The 25,545-nt window shown below is 42.3% G+C and overlaps 2 protein-coding genes across 2 annotated transcripts in view; both read right to left on the reverse strand.

Annotated features, from left to right (window-relative positions):
- The window catches only part of LOC146965731 (GTPase IMAP family member 1-like), a 42,884-nt gene extending 35,970 nt beyond the window's left edge, over positions 1-6,914 (reverse strand). Inside the window, exon 1 of the mRNA XM_085765110.1 lies at positions 6,865-6,914. The gene's annotated coding sequence lies outside the window, so the exon portion shown is untranslated. The remainder of the gene's footprint in view (positions 1-6,864) is intronic.
- A 9,445-nt stretch (positions 6,915-16,359) lies between these two features.
- On the reverse strand, positions 16,360-24,636 carry LOC146965732 (GTPase IMAP family member 8-like). The gene is made up of 3 exons (XM_085765111.1): positions 24,071-24,636; positions 23,082-23,869; positions 16,360-16,461 (listed from the first exon to the last, which is right to left on the reverse strand). The coding sequence occupies exons 1-3, from the start codon at positions 24,624-24,626 to the stop codon at positions 16,360-16,362; spliced, it is 1,446 nt and encodes a 481-aa protein (XP_085621237.1). The 5' UTR covers positions 24,627-24,636.
- Between the last annotated feature and the right edge of the window lie 909 nt (positions 24,637-25,545).

Raw genomic sequence — 25,545 nt, forward strand, 5'->3', positions numbered from 1 at the left:
TGTGCCTTAAAGTAGTGACTAGCCCTGTGTGTAGTGGTTCTTCAATTTGTGTGCTGAGATTCAACTTAAAGGGAGCCTATGTGTTTCCCCCCTGACTGTCATCCTTACCTTGCCGTAACTGTCCACTCCTTTTTATGAATTATTGCTGTTAATAAAGAATTGTCCTTTTTGTACGCCACTCTCTCCACGGTGTGTTTGTTCAAGGTTCTGACATTCCTGGCATTCGTTGCCAAAGGTAAAACCCACTTATATTACAGTACTATCAAATAAAGGCAAAAACGCCAAAAAATATACTTAAAAAAAATATATTGGGAGGAGTAGATGCACATAGATTTATTTAGCGCACACAATGTGATTTACCAAACCTGAAACAGATTGCGGGGGAAGAACATCTTTATTTAGCACGTTTGAAAGTCAAGTCTTAACCTCTTCATGCAGGGCCGGCTCTAGGCATAGGCGATATAGGCAGTCGCCTAGAGCGCCAACTGCTGGAGGGGCGCCGCCAGTCAAGGGGGGAGAAAAAAAAAAGATAATAATGATTTATGTCCCCTGGCGCCCCTCACTTAGTGTTTTCTGTGTAAGAGAGAGAGAGAGAGAGAGAGAGAGAGAGAGAGAGAGAGAGGTGCTTCAGAGGTTTAAAGTTCTGACTAATTTGATGAGGAAGATTATGAAAAAAGAAGAGAGAGTTGAGACTTCAGCCTGCTCAGACAGCAGGGCCAGTGGGCCACAGCTCCAGATCAGCTCCAGCTCTGTATTCAGACCTGCTGAGCTCTCAAACTAGTTTGTTTTTTTTTTACCTCTCAAACAGTACCACAGTGACAACTAGGGGTGTCACGATTTCGATTTTTTATCGAAATCGATCGAAATTACGTCACGATCTCGAGCATCGAAGTCAAAGAGAGGATCGACGACCCCCCCCCGCCGCCGCCGCCGCCCGCAAAGCTACAACTGCCCGTTGTCCCCATTGCGCACCAAGCGTCTTGTCAGTCACTGGTCCGAGTTTTCCTTTACTTTTTATTTCGAGACAACACTCACTCATTCTCTCTCTCTCTCTCTCTCTCTCCCTCGCTCTCTCTTTTTTTATTTTACCGGCGGTGTCAGCTGATGTGCACGTCTGCAGCAACCCAAACAAATGCACATGTTGACCGGCTCTATTCCAGCCACGTGATTGGTTCGGCACGGCGCAACTCTCAATATCATTGGCTATTTGCCAAAACATGGAGGAATGAAAACTATCGACCACGTCTCATATTTCTATCGAAGAAAAGTTATTTCACAATTTATAATGTTTTATCACCCAGCCCTGGTGGGCTACTGTCCCCCTCCTACCTGGGGAACAGGAGGGAGACACAGCTCTAACTACACAACACGACAAGCACTGAGAGCCGCATGTTGCAGTGACGTTATAAGATTAAAAAAAAAAAAAAAAACCGCAAATAATAAGCCGACGAAAAGGTGCAACTTGCCACTTTTTGTGGATGTATTATTTGCGGGGGCTTTGGGGGATCTGGTGACGGTGGAGGATCCGGGACTGATTGACTGTGGGCCACCACCAGTCTGATCAGGACCTGATCATCAGGTCCATGGCAGCACAGCAGCTGCAGCAGCTGCAGCTGCAGCTCTGCCCCGCTGTCTGTCACATGATTCTCCGTATCAGCGCAATCTCGTTTACATTACATTAAGCCGACATCAGGAGAATAATGAGACACGGTAAATTAATGAAAATAAAATTATGATAATGTACAGATATAAATATATTTGTTTCAAAACCTTGGGGGCAATTTTGGCCCCTGGATCATGATTTTTGGGGGCATGTTACCTTTATATTGTAAAGAAATTCTTTAAATGTGACCATTAGTGCCTAATGTGATACATTATGGAAATTGCATCACTTATATGTATCCCATCTTTTGAAATAAGATTTACTGTACAACATTTGATGAATAAAACCAATGATCGTAGACTAGACTAGTCTGAAAATAGCATAGGCGTCTGTGCTGTAAGAAAAAGGAAAAAAATCGAGAATCGAATCGAATCGTGACCCTAAAATCGAAAATCAAATCGAATCGAGGATTTGGAGAATCGTGACACCCCTAGTGACAACACATATAGGATACATTATATAGGCTAAATATTGTAAATTTTGTGTGGTTTTTTGTCTATTTAGTTGATATTTGGAGAAAATTTCTCATTTCGGGCTACACACATCTCATGAAGTTTGAAATATAACGTGAAGTCAATATTTAGCTTCTGTTATCCCACATTTGAGACATTTGGTGAGAATGACAGTTAGGCCTAACATTTATGCTCAAAAAGCAATTTCACAATTTTTTTTCTACACTTATCGCCTTATATCATACAGTATATTCCACTGCTTTTGTGAAGCCCAGACTTTCGTATACCCATTTCAAGCACCACAGCAGTTTGTTCTCATGATTGTGAAGAGACTCATTTTTTCATGTCTTCACCCAGGATTTACTCAATGCAATTTTACTGATTGTTGTGCAAATTGTGTATCTCAGGGTCAGAGGGGACATAGAGATACACACTGTTATGTTATCATTATGATCATTGTTGGGGGGGCGCCTGAGAGTAATCTCGCCTAGGGCACCAAAATGGCTAGAGCCGGCCCTGTCTTCATGCAGAGGCCATTTTTCGCAATTTCCGCCTGTTTTTGTATCACTGCAATTAAAGCTTTATAACTACAGAAGTACTAATCCCACAACTATGGTTTATGGCTTAAATGAAAGACAACATTTGTCCCTTTACATCTATATCTATAAAATATTGCTCTTTATTTTTCACTAGCCCTTTGTCTTGAGAAATTTTATTTTATTATTTATTTTTATTTTAAAGCAGAAGTAAGTGATATATTTGTGTTAATATAAGTCTTAAATAGTTGTATCTTCCGACAGCAATCACTTCTATAGAGTGTTTGGTCTGAAACACGGGTCTGTCAGTCACTCTGCTCTGCTCTGAGCCCAGGAGAAAACTTTCCTTGTATCCTACAACCTTTATCCAATGAGGAGAGAGAACGGCATGCAGGGCTGTGTGTGCAGCCAAGGGACGCCGTGAATGTGGCGACGTAGGGACGAGGACTGTTATGGTGCGTTCAAGGAAACTCGTATTTTTCCGACCGTGAAGTCGTACCAGTTCGATCTGGTACGAGTTCACGGGTCAGAAGTTACGAGTGGCCGTTATAGTGACTTTCACCGGTAAAACAGGTCGGAAAAACACGAGTGGGTTGCCTGGAACGCTACAAAGTCGTAAGATGTGACTTGAAGCTGTAATTTACGATTTCAAAAGCCTGCCTGGAACGCAGCATTAGCGAAAACGACCGGACCACTTACTTCTGCTTTAAGTTTCATTTTGAACTGGAAGCTTTGTTCACATATTGTTTGTTTCAAATAGAAACTGCAATAAAAACATGTTTTATCTAACATAATGTATAAGTGTGATTAATAATTGTGATTTCAATAAGCCTGTGAATATTCTCATTTGTCCAGGTCATAGTTATCTCAAAGAAATTTAAATCGAATGCAACTGAACTTGGTTATTTGTCTGGGAAGACAAGAGGCTTCATCAGTTCATGTACGCATCTGACCAGGCCGGGCCTGGACTAGTGATTTCAATATTGATAAAAAATAATCGGGATTTTGGCCATAATCGTGCAGCCCTGTCAGTGTCAATCTGCCTTTTAAACAGCTGTTACCTTGTTTAACAGGTCATGTGATTTAAGGTGGGACACAAGTTGTTTTAATTCACACAGTGACGTTCAGATACTTCAACACACTCCCATATCACACTCTCTTACTGATTCTATCTTTACTTTCAGTCTGACGGTGTTTGTTTTGACAACAGAGGTGAGGGAGTGGCCGCCATTTTTTCTTGTTTCCTGTTGATTGGTCCACAGGTGAACTCAGGTATGTGGAGCAACAGGTTTGAACTGATTTACTGATTCTAATGAGAACTGTAAAAACTCAAACTTAAACACACGCACACAAAAGCACATAACTCTGTAGCATAGGGGATTTTGTAGCATTATTAAACAGGCCATGTTACAGTGTTTGTTCAGTAGCTACACCATCATTTTACATTACATGTGTCGTGCCACTCTGTTATTGGTTTATTGATTGTTGTTGTTGTTGTTGATTTATTCTTAACCCTAACCCAAACTGTAAATACAAGACCTTTTATCTTACACTAAAGTATGTGTCCTCTCCTACTTCATGTCACCACTACTATAAAAACAGTCTTGGTTTCTACGTCACGTCGCGAGCTGCGACAGAAACGTCCATCAGAAAGACTTATGTCATGCGGCTCCAGAACCCCACTCCCACAGGTGTAGCACTCCTATGGAATTACGTTTGTATCAAATCAATCCAAATAAATCATTCAATGTCAAACAAAGAGTTTAAAGGGACAGTGTGCAACTTATTTGGCTTTTTATGATCAAAAATCAAATATTACTTTAAAAAATACGTATTTACCAAGCTTTCTCGTACCTTAGAATGAGTTGCAAATACATAGGTGGCGGTGCACCCACTGGAGGCTGTCATGTTGCTTCGCCAGCTTTGAATACAGTACGCAAAAGCGGACAAACTAGGCTCAAACCCACTATGGAGTGGAGAGAAAAAATGTTGTGAGAAGAGGTCCAAAATATTAGGGATGGCATAGATGCAAATAAATCTGGCTGTATCGACCTACAGTTATTAGATGATAAAGAAAAAGAATTGGAGAGGCTGTATCAGAATAAAATAAAGGGCATCATATATAGAAATAACGCAACATGGATGGAGCATGGAGAAAAATGTAATAAATATTTCTTACAGCTTCAAAATAGAAATATATCTAGGAAGAACATCTCAAAACTGATAAATGATGATATAACGAATATTACATCTGCAAATGATATACTTAAGGCATTAATGAAGTATTATAATGAGATTTTTAATGATACTTTTCATTCAACAAATACTTCCTTGTTTGAGTATATGAAGCCATGCTCCTATCCAAAACTTACAAACCCACAAAAGTTATTGTGTGAAGGCCCTATCAATGAAGAAAACTTATATGAAGCTATATGTTCAAAAAACAAGAAAAAATAGTGCAGAGAGAAAAAGATGGGAACTCCTCGCAATAACAACAACTTGGGATGAAGATTCAATATAGTTCATTGTTTTGCATGTTTTTGTGATTGCTGTTGTTTCTTTTATGGTGGTGTGTGTGTGTATGCACTTACTGATATGTTTTTATTGTTTTTATGCTGTTAAATGTAGGTTCCTTTTGTTTGTTTGGTTTTTGTTTTTTTGGTTTGTTTGTATTTTGTCCTCCTTTATGTTTTATGGTGTTGATGGGGTTTTATGTTACTGCCACCTGATTATTGTGTATTTTTTCTTTTCTTAGAATGAAAAAAAAGGAATTAATGAGAAAGAAAGAAAGAAAGAAAGAAAGAAAGAAAGAAAGAAAGAAAGAAAGAAAGAAAGAAAGGAGAAAAAAAGGTCCCCATTAGGGGGTGGTGGTGGTGGGATAATATAAATAAAAAAGATTAAAAAAAAGACAGAAGATGAATCGTTATCCTCAATGAAGGAATGTATGGTTGCTAATCTACTCAAAAATGCATCCTCACATTCATGAGACTCATAAAGTGTATAAATATTTATGAGTGTAAACTTCTTTTTAGCCCAGTCGACATTTAATCTTAAAACATTAACAAATGGATCATATATATATATTTATGGGTATTGGTATGGTTATTTGTAGGGTTTGCCCTCCCCTCGGGCATCCCCGCTCCGCCGGCTCTCTGCTCAGGCAGTTGCCGTACGGCCCGCTTCCTTTTTGACTGCACTACAAAAACATACACAAACAAATGAAAAGAAGAGGGAGGAAAAACAACAACCTTCCCATCTAGGCAGGGAGGCGGGCTGCTGCTGGTGCTCTGGGAAGCTGGGTGAGGTGGGGATGGGGGACCACAGGCCAATGCCCCGCTGATCAAATAGATCTTTTCTCTCTCTTTATTTAGTTATTACTATTATTATGGTTGCTACTATTGTTACCACTATTGTCATGGTTATTCATTTATTATCATTACTTACTTTATCATTTATTTGTATTTCATTTATTTATTTTTCTCCCTGTCCAAAAATTGTATTTATTTATCCTCTGCTCCCACACTGCTCCTGTACCTTTGGTTCTTACCTCTCCCCTGTACTTCTAGAATAATCACTGTTACTATTATTTTTTTTTGTTGTTGTTCTATTTGTCTGTTTGCTTGTTTGGTTTCATTATTGCTGTTGAGTTATTGCTGTCACAATTGTATTTATTATTGTTATTAATTATTATTTTCAATGTTTTATTACTTTTTCCCCAATACTGTTATTATGACCAATGTCACTAATAATATTCACCAATTTTCTTGTTCATCATTATTATGATCACCATTTATATAATATATTATCACTGATTTACACACGCATGCACACGCGCACGCACACACACACACACACACACACACACACACACACACACACACACACACACACACACACACACACACACCTAATTTTCACATTTTATGTCAATGTAAGTCATCAATGCATGTTCACTGTATTGTCTGTCGTGTTTTGTTTTTTCACAATAAAAAATATTATTTCTCAAGCTCTTTTTGTTTGACATTGGACATTGAAGAGGTTTAGGAAAAAGCCTACACATTTGAAAAATAATGTAGTTACCGAGTGAGCCGTGTTTCTGTTTCTACGTGAGAGCGCGAGGCTCATACGAAGTTACCATGAACAATAATAATAGCAATAATAATAATAAAACATTATTTCAGACTCAGACAACGCAAACAAGTCCTCTTCTTACCTGCTCTGACGCAGCTGCACAGACAGAAACACCTGTAGACACCTGTAGCTCAGTCCGGTCTTCCTCTGGTCCCGGGTCTTGGTCCGGCTGATGTAGACTGATTTGCTCTTCTGCGCTGTGCGCTCCACTCGTCTCGGTTTTCAATCAGTCTGAGTCTAGATGACAGTTCCGCCACTTTGTCGCCTCGCGTAGGCCAGACTCGATCATAACCACAGACCTGGTGACGGAGCAGCGGTGATAGATTAAAGTTCGTTTCAAGCGCTGTGTTACTCATATCCAGATTCATCATAAATTCGACTGGTGTTGAAACCAATGTTATATCAATATCAACAGCTGCACTCTCTGTCTGTCACCAGGCTTCTCCATGCTGTCAGAGACAAAAGAAGCTTTAGGAGGAACATGTGAGGTGTGAAGAATATTTTTCTGCTGATATTTAATCCAGACTTTAAATAAACAAAACATGAGTGAGATAAGGCAGACACAGCAATAATACTGTATATGGATGATGAAATGCACTGTTACACTTTAACAAATTAATTTTATAGCTTTTGGTTTTTGTCTTTTTGAAATCAGATTTTCAGCCCTTAACAGTTCCTGCAGGTCCACATTCATCATTCCATTCATTATTTACATATTATTATTACATTATTTACACACACACACACACACACACACACACACACACACACACACACACACACACACACATAACCCAACAAGTAAGGACAACAGTGGAGTTAGGCAAATGACATCTGCATGTCAAAACTAAATGGTGCCAGAACGTTCCCCTTGAGTGGAGACATAAGCAGGAGAACAAGTTAATCAGCTCCTGTGGTGGTTCAGGTTCAGGTTCTCCCTGGTGGTGACTTCTTCAATATTTGACTATAAAAACCTCAGTTATTCCTGAACATGAACACAGAGCTAAGACATAGTTCAATCATGTTTAGATTTAAAAACTCCTTTAAAGGGGACATATTCTGCTCATTTCTGCTTCTTGACATGGTACCTTGATGTCTAAAAGTAATGTTGGTAACATGCTTAGGTCAGAAAAACCAAAAGATTGAGCACAGCTGGGTTCTCTACATACCAGTTTCACAGCCCTGCTCTAAACGGTCGGTTTGGAACCTTCGCTCTGGTAGCTGAAGTAACCATGGGAGCGGGGGCTTGAATATTCAAATCAGCCGGCTTGTGATGTAATAAGCCGGGTGAAATTAAAACGGCTTGTTAAGGGACACATTTTCTTACTATGGCAGTTTACAAAATATTGACGTAGTTGTCAAAACTGACGTTTAAGGGGTGAGGAGGCATCTGGATACGCAAATACACATACTAAAGCTATGAAAAAGTGAGTTTTGCATAATATGTCCCCTTTAAGTCATTAGAGATGTCACTGCTGAGACCAATCTCACATTTTGGTCAACAACACATAATCTGGTTTTGGTCCTTTCTTTGAGTGAAGTGGTTGATTCAGTTTTCACCTTAGAGGGATAGTTCAACATTTTGTCAAATTGGCCCACCGCCATAATCCCTATAGTCATAGCAGTAGGTTCGTTACCTTTAATTGTCGGTGCAAGCTATTTTTAGAACGGTGGAGCAGAGCCGTGAGCTGCTCAGAGCTACGCTACGGAGGCTCATTATGGGATTTCTTGGTTTCCCTCATCAAACTCATCAAATACACAATCCAACAACTCCACAACGCTCTGGTGGACAAGTTGTGAGCTGCACATTCACCACGCTATGAGATAATAACACAACGTTACCACACAGAGTTGTTTTAGAGGTAAATACATGCAAAACCACTGATGCGCGTTGCCTTCAGGGACAGTTTTTCATCAACAGTCTCTGTATTTGCCTGGCAAACTAACTTCTGCTGAGGGGAAGTAGTGTGGGATCATGGGAGTTGCATTTTCCTGGTTTGATTCTATCAGTGTCACAGTCATCTGTCACATCCTTACAGAGACAAGATGTCTGAGTTTCTGTTTCTGATTCAGTAATGTGAAACATGATAATTAAACCTGTTTATGTCTGGTGGTGGTTTGGTTTATTGTGTTGATCTGATGATCATTTGGTTTGAGTTCATTGATAACATAACAATAAACATAAACATGGATGAATGATTTTTTTTTTTTTTTTTTTTTTACAATTGGCTTTTTAATGATGAATAGATGTGATTTTCCTGGTCTGGGGAAATGTCAGCAAATGTCTCATTAAATGAGATAGCATCCCTCCACAGCAACACATGAAACTATTTTATGATCTAATGACCCACAGAGAGAACCATTCTGTCATGTGTAACGGAGGTCAGCAGGTATAGTCACAGTTACGAGGTACCAGTAAGGAGAAGTGACAGGCAGTGTGTGGCGGTTAGCGTTACTGATGTTGAACTCAATCACCCATAAAAGACGTGCTAATTTGGTTTGATTCTCATTGCTCTTTCTCTTGGCGCATGCTAGAGAGCAATATAGTTCAGCCATGGACACTTCAAGATGTTCTCTTTAGTAACAATTCAGTATCAACTACGCCTTGGCCCCATTATTTCTCATCTTGTGCTGGTATGGAGATTAGTTGAAACACATTGTCATCTTTCCCGCAAGTGGCACACCTTTTCTCCAATATTCAATAATAAGGCAAAGAAGACCTGTTTCTGCTCGTGTTCACTATTTAAGAGACATTTAAAATGATTTTGGATTACGTTCTTTTGCTGATATTAAGGATGCATTCAACCTGCCAGGTTCCACTTTTTTCTTTTATTAACAGTTGAGGTCAGCGCTTAAAGCACATGGTGTACCCTGTCAATGTTCTTTACCTACCCACCCACTCCGAGATTTATTTATTAAACAGAACAGAGCTAAGGGTATGGTATCCAAACTGTACCATTTTTTGCAGGTAACAGACCTTGTCTCGCTCCCTGTGGAGAGGGTCTGGAGGAGAGATTGCCCAGACATAGCTCAGGATTTTGATTGGGATGCGGTGTGGTGCAGCATTCATGAAGCATCTCGTAATCCAGACCATCAGCAAATTCATTTTAATTTCTTACACAGAACATACCTGTAGGAGCCAATATTATGTTAAAGAAAGTTGAGAGTTTTACTGTAGATTATAGCGTGTTTTATATTAGTTTGGTTGTGTTATCACATTACTGCCTTTTATTGCATAGAGGTAAAATTTACCACAGCACCTGAAGTAGGCGCTGCTCATGCATGCGCATGCGCATTGTTTTGTTTTGAAGAACTTGTGAAAAGTAGGACAAGACGTGGATTAGCAGAGTAATAGGTACAGGGAAAAAAGGTTTTTTGACCGTCACTTTCAGATGTTACCGTTACGTTAAGATGTTGTGGACCGTTGTGAAAACCAAGAGAAGCTTGGAACGGTGTGTGTTAATGGAAATACCTGGATTCTGCAACGAGAAATAAAACAACGAAACTACGACCTGACTCTCCGGTGGTTTGTGAGTAGGCTAGTTAAGGAACACAAGACAGTAACATACGAGTCGAGCCAGCTGTACCAGCCTACTGCTAATAAATCGAGTGGCTTTGGAATTAAAATCTACGTTTGCCACTACATCAAGTCAAAAAACCTCTGTCTGACATCGACCCGGATCACGTCGCGGACACAGCCCATCCAGGAATTAGACGGTGCCCGACATGATTATATTGCGGCGGGGGACACGCTGTGGGAATAAACAAGGCTCTGATCGGACAGCTGGGTGAAGGTAACCGGGATAAGCCTGATAACCATCCCCGTGTTAAAGCTGAGTGGTTACCTTGTTGTTCCTGTCGCTGGATTTCATCACGTCATTATTGAAACATTGTAACAAACGGCAATGGCGGAGCCGCAAAGTTGTGACGATGAGGAACGTACAGTGATCGAAGACGATGAGGAATGTGCAGTTACCGAAGATGACCACAAGAGGGCAGTCATGCCTACAGAAAAAGGTATTGAGGAGAAACTGCATCAGTATATCACTGCAAGAAGATCCAAATTAAGGCAGTTAACTACAAAATCAAATCAAATAGAACGTTTCATGGAAGATGACAATAACATGACATATATTGAACAAAAGGAAATGAGGAGTTATTACAAGTTGTATGAGGAATTCATTGAAGCCAACGAGTCAGTGAAACTTTACCTGAGAGGGGAAGAACGTGAGGATGACCAAACCTACTGGCTTGAGCCCAAAATGTCCACTTGCCTAGACTTCATAAAAAGAGCTGAGAGGTGGATTGATGAAGTAAAACTTCATAAAGACTTGGCTGAGACAAGTGGAAATTACATAACTCCAATGGACAGTGTTTCGAATGTGTCTGCAAAACAAAAATCTGGCAAGTTTTCCAAACATGGCAGTCAAGCAAGTTCATCAGCATCTTCAGCTACTACAATACTCCTGAAAGAGGCAGCAAATAGAGCAGCACTTGTTGCAAAGGCAACAGCATTAAAGGAAAAGCAAGCACTTGTACTGAAAGAAGCTCAGCTACAGATGGACAAAGAACAACTAGAGATTGACACAGAGCTGGCAGCTTCTGCTGCACGACTCAAAATATACGCAGATTACGAATCACCTCAGCAACAGCGTGGTGCCACTGCATCATCATATTCAGTTCAGCAGGACTACAATGATGGTCAAAACAGGCATGATACATCACCACCTAGACAGAAATACAGAGACAGGCCAGTGATGTCAATAAATCCACCAGCAACAAAACCAAAGGTACGTGTTCATCAGAGACCAAGCTCTACACATACAGCTGATCCACGACAGCACAATGACGACACAACTGAGTTGTACAGAGTGATGAAACGTCAAACTGATATTACAGAGTTGCTTGTAAAAAACCAACGGTTGTCATGCTTACCAAAAAGAGACATTCCTTTGTTCCACGGTGATCCACTTGAATTTAGATCCTTCATAAAGGCATTTGATCACGCTATTGATTCCAGAACAGACAATGATGCAGACAAGCTCTATTTTTTGGAGCAATACACAAGGGGTGAACCACGAGATTTGGTAAAGAGCTGCCAGCATATGCCAGCAAGTCGTGGATATGATCAAGCATTGAGACTCTTGCAAGAACATTACGGAAATGAAGTCAAAATAGCTTCTGCTTTAATGGAAAAGGCATTTAAGTGGCCTAAAATCAAGTCAGAAGACGGCAAAGCACTCAGAGCTTTCTCATTATTTCTTCTGAGCTGTCGCAACACTATGGATGATGTTGAATTCATGGATGAGCTAGACAATCCAACTAACATGAGGGTTGTGGCATCAAAGTTGCCATACAAGCTCATGGAAAAGTGGCGTGCCCAGGCATATGAGATACAGGAGCAGCGTGGGAGAAGAGCCAAGTTCGCTGATCTTGTAAAGTTTGTGGACAAGCAAGCTAAAGTCACCACAGATCCACTGTTTGGCAACCTGCTGGAGGGAACAGCAGATGACAAGAAGGACAAAGGAAAGTTTGACATCAAGCGACGCACAAAACCAGAAGGAAAAAAGGGAAGTAGTTTTGTCATTAATGCTACTCCAGTTAAAATTGAGGAATTTGCTACGCAAAAGACAAAAACTGAACCGACACGCCCCAACAGTGCCTTCAGTAAACCATGTTTGTTCTGCGAAAGTCATCACACTCTGGAGGAGTGTCAAAAGATAGTAGGCAGTCCGCATAAGGAAAAAATTGACTTCCTCAGGAAAGCAGGACTATGCTTTGGATGCTTAACTAAAGGACATGTGAGTAAAGACTGTAAGAAAAGGATGACATGTAGTGTTTGTGCTTTGAAACATCCTAGTATGTTACATTTTGCAAAACAAGAGAGTTTCACCACTTCACAAGTAGCCGAGACAAAAGTGCAGGATGGTGCAGCCACAAGCTCAGCAGCTTCTAGCGTGTCGGTGGCTGCCAGTGTCGAAACAAGTGCATATACTGGGGCTGGGGACGACTGCATTCTCTCAATTGTACCAGTGCAGGTGAAGGCAAAGAAAGGCAGCAAAGTAGTGGAGACCTACGCCTTTATGGATTCAGGTAGCTCTGCAACATTTTGCACCAACACACTTGCCAGACAGTTGAACCTACAAGGCAGACGTACTGAACTGGAGCTGAAAACCATGAGCCCTAAGCATCAAGTGGAAAGCTATCTGCTCACAGATCTGGAAGTCAGTGGGATTGACAGCAACAACTTCATTGACTTGCCCAAAGTATATACACAGAAAAGCATCCCGGTGTCAAGAGAAAACATTCCAACACAGGAAGATATAGAAAAATTGTCATATCTTAGCGAGGTTAGAATACCCAGCATTAATGCAGATGTTGGACTTCTCATCGGGAGCAATGTGCACAAAGCATTAGAGCCATGGCATGTGATCAACAGTAAGGGCAATGGGCCATATGCCGTCAGAACTGCTCTTGGATGGACAGTCAATGGTCCACTGAGAGATCACACAAACACTGACTTAGAAAATGGTGGACATTCACAAGCTACAGTAAACCGCATATCAGTGGAGAATGTAGAGCAGCTTTTGTTACAGCAGTACAATCATGATTTTCCAGAACGTCTGTGTGATGAAAAGGTGGAAATGTCACAGGAGGATCAACAGTTTATGAGCTGTGTGACAGACTCTACTTACCACGCTGACGGTCATTATGTCATTGGTCTACCAAAGAAGAAGGCTGTTGTCACAATGCCCAACAATCACAGCGTTGCTGTACAAAGAGCTCTTACACTGAAAAGGAAATTCAAAAGGAATCCTGACTTCCATCAAGAGTACAGCGTCTTCGTGAAGGATATGATTGAAAAGGGTTACGCAGTCAAAGTCCCACAGAACCAGCTAAGCCGCCAGGATGGTAAATTATGGTACGTCCCGCATCACGGCGTTTATCATCCTCAAAAGAGATAGCTACGTGTGGTCTTTGACTGCGGGGCTGGCTTCCAAGGAACTTCACTGAATAATGAGCTTCTGCAGGGCCCAGATCTTGCGAACTCCCTGGTTGGAGTGTTAACACGCTTCAGGAAGGAGGACGTCGCTATAATGGCAGACATTGAAGCGATGTATTACCAGGTAAAAGTCCCTGAAGAAGACACAGACCTCATGCGCTTCCTATGGTGGCCTGAGGGAAATATTGAACAGGACATGGAGGAATATAAAATGACTGTGCACTTATTTGGCGCTACATCCTCCCCATCATGTGCAAACTATGCCCTAAGAAGGACAGCACAAGACAACTGCATCAAAGCATCACCAGAGGCTGTGGATACTATCCTCAATAACTTCTACATTGATGACTGCTTGCAGTCTGTCAAGCGCGCAGCTCAAGCCATCTCCTTGTACAAAGACCTCAAAGCAATATGTTCTTCAGGAGGATTCAACTTAACGAAGTGGATAAGCAATAGCAGAGAGTTTTTGGCATTTGTGCCAGAAGATGAGAGAGCCAAGGAGGTAAGAGCAGTTGATTTGAGTAAAGATGCACTTCCAATCGAAAGAGCGCTTGGAGTTCTGTGGTGCATAGAATCAGACTCATTCAGGTTCAGAATCATAGTACAGGATAAACTTGTCACAAGAAGAGGAATCCTATCTACAGTGAGTTCCATCTATGATCCTCTAGGGTTTCTGTCCCCGTTCACCCTCCCTGCAAAAACACTGCTGCAGCAGCTGATCAAAGAAAAACTCACCTGGGATGAGCCTGTTCCAGACAAGCTTGCTCAGAAGTGGTTTGCATGGCTAAATGATTTGAAGCAGCTGTCTACATTCACTGTAAGAAGATGTTTAAAGCCTGCAGGATTCGGAGATGTTGTAACAGCCCAACTTCATCATTTCGCAGACGCAAGCGAGAGTGGATACGGGACCGTATCATATCTCAGACTAACAAATAGTGAAGGACGAGTACACTGCACATTCCTGCTAGGAAAATCAAGGGTTGCACCCTTAAAACAAATGACAATTCCACGAATGGAGTTAACAGCAGCAGTAGTAGCCGTGAACATCGACAAAATGCTGAAAAAAGAACTTCAAATGATACTCCAGGAATCAGCATACTGGACAGACAGTACAACTGTCTTGAAGTACATTGAGAACAACACACGTAGATTCAAGACTTTTGTAGCCAATAGGATCTCCACTATTCGGGAATTGACCAAGCCAGCACAATGGAGCTATATCAGTACAGCAACAAACCCAGCTGACTGTGCATCCAGAGGCCAAACAGCAGCCAAGCTAATGAGCAACCTCAGCTGGATTCAAGGTCCATCATTTTTGCAAGAACCAGAGTGTCTGTGGCCAGAGAAACCGCAACAGCTGGAGGTTAAAGAGGATGATACAGAGGTAAGAAAGTCAGTTACCACTAACCTCATCACTGCAGCTGAAAGCACAGACCCTGTAAACAAGCTCATTCACCACTATTCTAGCTGGTACAAATTAAAAAAGGCGGTGGCATGGATGCTCAAGCTGAAGGAAATACTCATGCAAATCAGGAAACAGAAAATGGTGTTGCTTAACAAAGACAGCACTGACAAAGAGAGACAACAGGCTAAAGAGCAGATACAAGCCTACAAAGCAACAGCAGCTAAAAGAGCTCTAACTGTTGAAGACTTAAAAAGCAGAGCATGAGATAATCAGTTTCTGTCAAAACCAAAAGTTTAAAGATGAAGTCTCAAATTTGAAAAAAGGAAACCATAACGTAAAGAAAAGCAGCCCTCTGTGTAAACTCGATCCATTGCTTCAAGACGGATTGTTAAGAGTCGGAGGCCGTCTTGGCAAGTCCTGCATGCCAGCAGAGGCTATGCACCCAGTTATCATACCTAAAGACTCTCACCACTCTGATACTGAGAGATACCCATGAAAGAATTGGACACTGTGGAAGAAACTATATGTTATCCCAGCTGCGCCAAAGATTTTGGATCCCCACTGCAAATTCCACTGTAAGAAAATTTCTATCAAGATGTGTCATCTGCAGAAAGGTCAAATCAAGGGGAAAGGAACAAAAAATGGCTGACCTGCCCAAAGACAGACTTCAGCCAGACAAGCCACCATTCACACATGTTGGCACAGACTATTTTGGACCGTTTTTGGTTAAAAGAGGACGTTCGACTGTGAAGAGATACGGAGTATTATTCACATGTCTAACTACAAGAGCTGTGCATATAGAGATTGCTCATTCATTAGACACTGACTCATGTTTGAATGCAATCAGAAGATTCATGTGCAGAAGAGGTCAGGTATCCATAATTCGTTCAGACAACGGCACCAACTTTGTTGCTGCAGAACGAGAACTACGCGATGCCATACAACATTGGAATCAAAACAAAATACAAGACACACTCAGACAAAAGGAAGTAGAGTGGATTTTCAATCCTCCTACAGGCTCACACTTTGGAGGTATTTGGGAAAGGCAAATACGGTCAGTGAGGAAACTCCTAAAGTCCATACTCAAAGAACAGACTATTGATGACGAATCCCTACAGACACTTATGTGTGAAATTGAAGCAATAATAAATGACAGGCCGATCACAACATCATCTGATGATCTCAACGACCTTGAAGCGTTGACTCCTAATCACCTCCTCTTGCTGAAAAGGCAGCCGTTGCTGCCACCTGGACTGTTTGACAAAGAGGATCTGTATTCACGAAGAAGGTGGAAGCAGGTACAGTACCTAGCGGACCTGTTCTGGAAGCGGTGGGTACGTGAATACCTCCCTCTTCTACAGGAGCGTCAAAAATGGACCCAAGTGAAACAGAACCTCACTCCTGGAGACGTAATAATGATTGTTGATGACTCTGCACCAAGAAATTCTTGGGTCTTAGGTCGTGTCATCCAAACCCTTCCAGATGCAAAAGGACTCGTGCGCAGAGTGTTGGTTAAAACAAAATCAAACACTCTGGAAAGACCTGTCGAAAAACTGTGTCTTGTATGTGAAAATGACTCATAAAGACTCCTATGTGACACATTGAAATACAAAAAAAAGGGGATAAAAATGTACACTTTGTGTGTTTATATTTACTGTATATTGTTGGCTCCTCTGAGTTATTGTGTAAGTAATTGAAAGCCTTACTGCCTTCCAATTAGGGGCTGGAATATGTAGGAGCCAATATTATGTTAAAGAAAGTTGAGAGTTTTACTGTAGATTATAGCGTGTTTTATATTAGTTTGGTTGTGTTATCACATTACTGCCTTTTATTGCATAGAGGTAAAATTTACCACAGCACCTGAAGTAGGCGCTGCTCATGCATGCGCATGCGCATTGTTTTGTTTTGAAGAACTTGTGAAAAGTACAAGACGTGGATTAGCAGAGTAATAGGTACAGGGAAAAAAGGTTTTTTGACCGTCACTTTCAGATGTTACCGTTACGTTAAGATGTTGTGGACCGTTGTGAAAACCAAGAGAAGCTTGGAATGGTGTGTATTAATGCAAATACCTGGATTCTGCAATGAGAAATAAAACAACGAAACTACGAGCTGACTCTCCGGTGGTTTGTGAGTAGTTAAGGAACACAAGACAGTAACATACGAGTCGAGCCAGCTGTACCAGCCTACTGCTAATAAATCGAGTGGCTTTGGAATTAAAATCTACGTTTGCCACTACAATACCTCACCCCTGTTAAAGGAGTCATCACCTAGTTTTTTAACATATCCAAACCCTCTTAAATTGCTTTGAATCAGTTCTTAAAACTTATTGGAATTTTTTTTTTTTTAAATCAAACATAGAGCTTGTTCTGACACTTTTTCATATGGCAACTTTCTCTCGTGAGAGTAGGCGCGAGGTTTTGACTGGTCCGGATGTTCATTGTATTAATATGTAATGAGGCGCGCATTGATTGGACGCAGGGAGGACAGAGCCGGAATGGTGCCTGGCCCAGTGGGCTACATGCAGGCTGTATTGGAAACCGCATACTATGCTGCTCTGTCGTGTACCGTAACCATGTTATAACTTAATAAAATAAAACAAAATTGTATCGGTTCATTGTAAAACATGTATTTATTGATGCAAATGTGGTGATTTCTGTACGTAGGCTACAGAGCCCCGGTGCAAAGCTGCTGCTGCTCTGTGTGAAGCTTCACTTTTCATTCAAACAAACTAATACGACTGCCACAATTGTTAGATTTCATCAATGAGACAAACATTTATCTCCTAAAAAGAATTTAACCAGTCGGCGGTAAACCTCTACAAACCTGCGGGTAAGTTAATTAACGACCGTTTCCTCCGCGGGTATGACAACGTAGTTTGACCGGTTAACGAGCAGCTGCAGGCGGGTTGCTGACGAGTCACTCTCCGCTCCTCTGCCTCGCTGCAGCACTTCTCCCAACGCGAAGCAAACTTCTAAGCCGTCACTTGGATAAACTAACCGCACAGTGGGGATCTAAACCCTTACTTTCTCGCATTAATAAATATTAAAACTTAATAAAGTGACGAAATAACAGCGCTACAGTGGGAAATAAAACAACCCGTAATGGCGGCGCGGCAGAAGTTGGGGTGGTGGAAGAGAGGTGTGTTTATGAAAGCAGGCTCCTACGGTGGGGGTCCGCCCGCTATTCAGACATCCCGCTATTCCGACATGTCTCTATCTAGACATGCCGCTATTCCGACACTTTTTGGTATCGCTATTCCGACACGTCATCTTTTTTTTTTTTTTACACAGCTGCGATACCCAAGCGCGTCTCTCTCTCTCTTTTCTTTTCAGCATGCCTATCACCGGTTTGATGAGGGAGTGATGTTCTTAATCTCAACAACTAAACTATCAAGTCGCAAACAAAACTGACACATATGATAAACAAACAGAACTATGCTGCAGTTTGTTTGTCAAGTTAACCTGTCACCTTCAGCACCACGGACAGCGTGGCGGATGAGCCGCGGAGCTGCAGCTGTGAGCGTCTGGGCTCTGGGCTTAGGGCCTGGGGCCTCATTTATCAAAACTGTAAGTAAGCAGTGTAAAACTGCTGCTACTAAATGTTTTGCTTAGGCCTACGGCGAAAAGACACCCAAAATATTTACACCTTTTTCAGATCTATCAAACAGTGCGTGCACAACTCTCCGCAATTTCTCTAAATCAAACTGGATCCAAGAATGGTGCGCACTTGAACACACCTCATATTCCGCCACCGGAACACAACCATATATGGTCAGCACGTGCATATTAATAAGCCATGTGCGCTCTGTGGAGCGGCTACAAAGTGACAACAAAGACAACGGGCGGAGGGCGGGGGAAAGAAAGCGAGATACATGGCATCGGGCAATAAATCAGTCAGAAAAATGATCTTGCATTTTAATAAGCTACAATAAAAACAAAAACCTCCCAAATCTCAACAAAAGGGAGCAGAAAGAAGAAGAATCATATGTAATCTGCCCGTTTATCCCAGAAAATCTTTTTTTCTTCTTTTACCTATGTTTTGTCTGTCTTTTACAGTTAGGCTACAGCTCTACTGGACTCGGTTTAGGTCATTTTCCATTACAGCTGAGTCCTTCGGGGGGCGACCGCCATTCCGAAGGACCGCCATTCCGAAGGACCGCCATTCCGACGGTCTGCCAGTCCGAAAATTCCCGAAGGTCCGTCATTTCGAACTTCCCGAGGGGCCGCCGTTCCGAATGTGTTTTATTTTGAAAATTGACCGGATTCTCTCGTGGTTTGACTTCCTGCCCGGCTTGACACGACGCGCCGCGGGGACAGCACCCGACCGGCCCCTCCCACTCCCCCTCCCCCTCCGCCTCCAAAGTTTCACCCAGGTGCGAGTCTGATGCATTACATCCATGGTCTGATGCAGCCGCGGCACTCCTGCTGAAAATAAATGTCCTTGCTCTGTGCTTTGGTTAGGTTTAGGCAATGTAGAAAGGAGTTGGTTAAGTTTAGTAAAAAGGTTAGGTAGAGGCCAATAAAATCGCAGTTAATATGTATCTCCCCCGGGAGTCGAACCCTGATCCACCGAATGCCATTACGAACCTTTCAGGTTCGTAATGGCACCCTTTTCCCATAAATAATTAAGGGTCGGCATTCCGACAAATTAAAGTAAACGTTCGGAGTGGCGGCCCTTCGGAATGGCACCCTGGAACCGAGTCCTTCACAGTTCCTCCTCAGGGCCGCGTTGTCTCGCTCTTTATTCTCTCGTCAGCTCCAAACACACGTGCACCTCATTAACTCAGGTGACAGAATAAGAACAGTCTCAGTAGCGGGGAGCATACGTCAGTCCGACTGCCCAAAAGTCCGACAGCTCATTTCTCCGACTACTCATTCTACAGTGTTATGGTTAGGTTTAGGGTAAGGTTAAGGGTTAGGGCTAGTTAAGTCGGAGAAATGGGAGCTCGGACTAATGGACGCAAAAATAAAGAAATGTATGGTCGGAGAAATGGGTAGTCGGACAGACGCCATGCGCCCCTCAGTAGCTGCAGATCAGTGTACTGCTGCTGCCGGTTTTTAAACTTGGCGGGTTTGTTTTTTCTTCTCTCTTATAGGCCTATGTATTTGTGTATGAGAAACAGTGTCTCAGATGGGGAAAAAAAAAAAAAAATCAGAAGGACACGTCTGACTATAACGTAATCAATCAATGTCGGAAAAGCGGGATGTTTGAAAAATAGTAAAGTGCCGCTACTCCGACAATTAAAAAAAAAATGTCGGAATAGTGGGACGCTTAAAAAATAATGTTAATGCCGCTATTCCGACAATTAGAAGTCAATGTCGAAATAGCGGCATGTCGGAATAGCAGCATGTAAGCCCTACGGTGACGAATCAAAATCTCGTAATGTTGAGGTGCGCAGCCTCAGTCATGAGCTACTCTGGCTTAAACAAAGAGCCCAAACGAAAAAACTCAGCCACTTTCAAACCCCAGGTTTTCAGGCAAGTTTCCACTGAGGTCCAACACCAACATACATGTTTTAACAAGGAAAAATGCGATTTCCGGGTGATGACTCCTTTAAACTCCATCACATGAAAATTATTAATGAACCATGTTGTAATCTTTGCTCATTGAAAGCTTGGGGCACATTCATTCACATGTTCTGGGACTGTCCTCCTGTCGCACAATTCTGGGGCAATGTTGCATCCAAACTGTCTGATTTGATAGATGAACTAGTGCCTGTGACTACATGTGTGTTGATTCTCAATGATCTGTCAATCCTCAATATTTCTAAACTCAAAAAGCCATCTTTGCTGGACTGACGGCTGGAGACGGAGACGGATTCTAGGGGCCCATGATTGAGGGGGGCCCAGAGAGGCCCCTAATGATGATGAAATGGTAATACAGAAAAAATAAAAAAGGAGATGACGCCCGAGGCCCAGCCCGGCCTGACAAGTCAGATTTTCGGCACGAACCAGGGTCAAACCAGCGCGTCCGGTCGGGTTGGACAGTCCATCACCTAGCCCAAAAGAACCAGGCAGCCCAGACCAGAGAGCAGAGGAGAGAGACAGCAGAGGATGGATAGTTGATACTTGATGGATCGGTGAAATTATGGTCTGTGTGCTTCAGATACATGCTCCGGTTGTGAGAAATGGGGCTATATGTCCAAAACAGAGGCATATCGCTTCTACAGTATTTGCTTGTTTTTATTGTAGGTTTTAAAAGATAATAAGTACATTTTGATTCTGCTCTACTAATGTAGCTTGATTGTTATTTATATCTATATGAGGGTTTTCTAATCTTATAAAAATTAAATGTTAAGCAAGATTGACAGAGCAGAGGTGCTGTGGTGTCAGATGTCAGTTTGATATGCACTTATGTAAGTGGCAAAGAATACAACTACACACACACTACACAAGTAGGTGTAATTGGGGTTTATTTTGCAGTCTGTATGACCTCTGGATGTCTAGACATTGTATGTCTTTTTGCTTGCAAGCTAGACCACCTTGGCACGACAGGGGCCCCCGCTGTACGGGCCCCCCAAAATTTTCTAAAATCGCCCGTGCTTCTACACTCACAAACAAAACCTATTTTAAAAAACATGTATTTTTTTTAGGGTATTCTGCATGAGTAGGAGGTTCAGAGGCTGTAGTCTGAACTGTAGAGCAGAGAAAGCTGCTCAGTTTTAATATAGCCTAAGCCCACTAATTCAATGTGTTTGGCGATAAAAAAAAACATTTAAATGTGGCTGGATGATCAATAACAAATTAAACTGTGGCTTGACAAATTCAAACACATGTAGCCTATTAATGCTTTTGTTTAAAGCCACGGTAGCCTACAGTAAGATCATGTGTAAGATCATTCAAAGCAAATTCAGTGTCCCAGTCAAAGGCGCTTAGGCAGGCGATTTTAAAGTAATCTAAAAGTAATACAGAAAGTAATGAAGTTACATTACTTTACTTGAGTAATCTAATTACATTACAGATTACATTTTGGGACATGTAATCAGTAATCTGTAGGGGAATACATTTTAAATGAAACCCTCCCAACACTGCATATATTCACAAATGTTTAGCAGCTGTGTGTGTTGAAATAATAATAATAATAATAATAATAATAATAATAATAATAATAATACATTTACTACAATCTCAAAACAATAGTCAAAAATACCATTAAAATGCATAATTGTATGTAAAATAGAATCAGAAAATGTTGCCGCTGTGTTGGGGGCCCTGTAAAGATTGTTTTCATGGGGCCCAAAATCCCTAGCGGTGCCCCTGGTTTAGCATACTACTGTACTAATTGGAGTCACAGAAGGGGCAATGTAGAAAAGTACAATAGCCACAGAGGAATGTTCGAATCAACTTTATTGATCAGATATATTTCAAACAAAGCAGCTCTCAGTTTAACACACAGCTCCAACCAGAGAGACAGAACCAGGACAGACTATCGAAGACAAGCAAACGTGGTCTCTCTACACTTCACTGTGACCTCTGAGTCTGTGATGTCACAGACGACACACCCACTGACAACTGACTGCTTTGGCATTGATTCTGTTCCTTTAACTGTTGATTAATCACACTGCACCTGCTGCACTGATTCTCATTGATCAATTCTGATCCATATGGTGGGAAAATGGTTGTCATTTTGGTTCTCACATAAACTTTAAATAAACTAAACCTATCACTACACTTACTGCTGCACCTACCATTGCACCCTTCACTCCACCCTTCACTCCACCTATCATTCCAGCTACTGCTGCACCTACCATTGCACCCTTCACTCCACCCTTCACTCCACCTATCATTCCAGCTACTGCTGCACTTACCATTACACCATTCACTCCACCCTTCAAACCACCCATCATTCCACCTATCATTCCACCTATCACTCCAGCTAGTGCTGCACTTACGATTACACCCTTCACTACACCCTTCACTCCACCTAGAATTCCAGCTACTGCTGCACTTACCATTACACCGTTCACTCCACCTTTCTCTCCACCTATCACTCCAGCTATTGCCACAAACATCAACAATGCCAGCAGTCTTTGTTTTTGTAGTAGTCTGTAGTTTCTCTTGAACATCTCAGAGGTGTAGTGTCCTCCTCTGTTCTCTGAGACCATCTGATCCACTTTACCCAGGAACTCTCTGACCTGCTGCCTGTTTCTCTCTGTGTCTCCCTGGTTGTTGTCAAACACACAGTATCTCCCTCCACACATGGAGACCAGATCAGAGACCTGCTGGTTTGACTGGATCAACTGATCAATGGACTGACCTCTGAGCCCGTCTCCATGAGTGAACAGGACCATGGCGTATCTAGAAGCTTCAGAACCAAACAGCTCTGAAAGTATCTTATACATTTTCTTGTCTGCTTCAGAGACGTTGCCCAGTTTGACCACAATAACAAAGGCATGATGACCTGGACTGGCCTCTTCTATTGATCTCATGATCTCCATGTACAGCTGTTCAAGAGTCAGGACTTGATCAGTGAGACCAGGAGTGTCCACCACTGTGACCTGACGACCTTCGACCTCTGCTGACTCAGACACACACTCTCTACTGACTAATACAAAGTCACAACCTGTTCTAAACCTGTCAGATCCTAAGATGGTGTTTCCTGCTGAACTCTTCCCTCCTCCAGGTTGACCAAGAAGAATGATCCTCCTCTTCATCAGCCTGGCTGGGAGCACTGGAACATCTGAAAATGAGGAGACAGTTTCATCAAAACCTCAGTTTCCAGTTTTATTCCAAAGGGTCAAGTTATGTATACCAGCAGTAACAACATTAACCACCATGTGTGTGACTATGTGCTACAATATGAAACCTTAGCGACAGCAGCTTCTCCAGGGATCAGCTGTGTAAAGGCCTTAGGGAGCTGTGGATCCTCTCACACTCTTACCTGCTGAGGCAGATCTGTGCAGATGGTCTGACCTCTCCAGTAGTTCTCTGACCTGCTCCTGTCCTCCATGCCGGTTGTTGAACACATGAAGCCTCTCTCCAAACCTGGTAACTACAGCCTGAAGTGGCCCGCCCCCTTCTGTACGTATGAAATCTTCCAACCATCTGTGGATCAGTGCATCACCCCTTGTGAAGAGCAGGAAGCTTTTTCTCAGACCATCTTGACCGAGGATGTCGATGGCTGCCTCCACGGCCTCCTGATCCTCCTCGGAGAACTGGCCAAGTCTGAGCACCACCAGGAACAGACAGGGTGTGGAGGACCCGAGGACTTCCTCACAGATGTCTCTGATCTTCTGCTCTGACCCTAATATTCCTGGAGTGTCCACCACTTCAATCTGTCTTCCATCAGTAAGTCCTGTTACTCTGGAGGTTTCTTTTGTGACTGCCTTAAAGTTTGAGTTTGCCTCAAACACTTGTCGTCCCAGGATGGAGTTTCCTGAGGAACTTTTACCAACTCCAGTGTTTCCTAGAAGGACGATGGTGAGGTGTGGATCCATGAGGAACAGAAGAACCTGTGGAGACAGAAGAAAGTTCAGTTCCTTTGCACATGCTTATATTTCTGAAAAGCTCCTCAGCAAGTTATTCTTACTGAACACGATCACTTCCCATTGCTCCCTGTTGTTGTATGTTTCTGCTCAAACCAAGTTCAGCTCAGCTGATTCCTCTTGACTCAGGTGACTTCTGCTTTTTTTAAGCGGAAGTCAGTGACAGGGATTTCTTTTATCTGTCTTTCATGGAATGTAATTAAAGTCAAGTGGTTAGCTCACTGGGCTGATGACCTGAAGGTTGCAGGTTCGAATCTTGCCCCAACAACTTTGTAAGTGAATCATTCCCCAGGAACGATGGTATTGAATGCAGAGCTAAAGTCTACAAAAAGAACATGAGCATATGTGAATCTGGTTTCCAGGTGTCGGAGGATGGAATGTACACAGAGAGAAACTGCATCATCCACACTTCTGTTAGCTCTGTAAGCGAATTGATAGGGGTCAAGCGTGATGCTGGACAGATGTTTGCATACCAGTCTCTCAAGGACTGTTACGGCCGAAAGGGGTTCGGCCTTGTGTGTGTGTGTATGTCTCTCTCTCCCTTTTCCCTCACAGCTCCACAAGGTTCACCTGGGCGGCTGATCTTAAATACCCTGCAGCTGACATTGGAAGGTGGGGGGCAGTGCGTGGGGACTGCTGCCCACTGATGCCCAGGGACATTACATACGAGCAGCATGGAGGTATTTGGATGTTTTTTGGTGTGTCTTTTTGTTACGAAGACAGTTGGTATCCATTTTCAACCATCATATGGACATGCACTGCTACGCCGAGACCCCCTGTAACTCAGAGAAGCCACGGAGGACTCTGAAACTTCTCCCAGCCCTTAGTCCACGTGAGGGGGAGGAGATAATGAGGGACATTTGAATTTTGG

Source organism: Trachurus japonicus, chromosome 21 (assembly GCF_045865225.1).
Source record: "Trachurus japonicus isolate A0001 chromosome 21, Traja_1.0".
Lineage (NCBI taxonomy): Eukaryota > Metazoa > Chordata > Actinopteri > Carangiformes > Carangidae > Trachurus > Trachurus japonicus.

Coding starts and splice junctions, on each gene's coding strand:
- LOC146965732 (XM_085765111.1), bottom strand. CDS start 24,626: ATGGATCCACACCTCACCATCGTCCTTCTAGGAAACACTGGAGTTGGT. Junction 23,870..24,070: donor GCACAGATCTGCCTCAGCAG/GTAAGAGTGTGA, acceptor CCTCATTTTCAG/ATGTTCCAGTGCTCCCAGCC. Junction 16,462..23,081: donor GTGTAGTGAAGGGTGTAATC/GTAAGTGCAGCA, acceptor TCGTGAATACAG/ATCCTCTTTGTCAAACAGTC.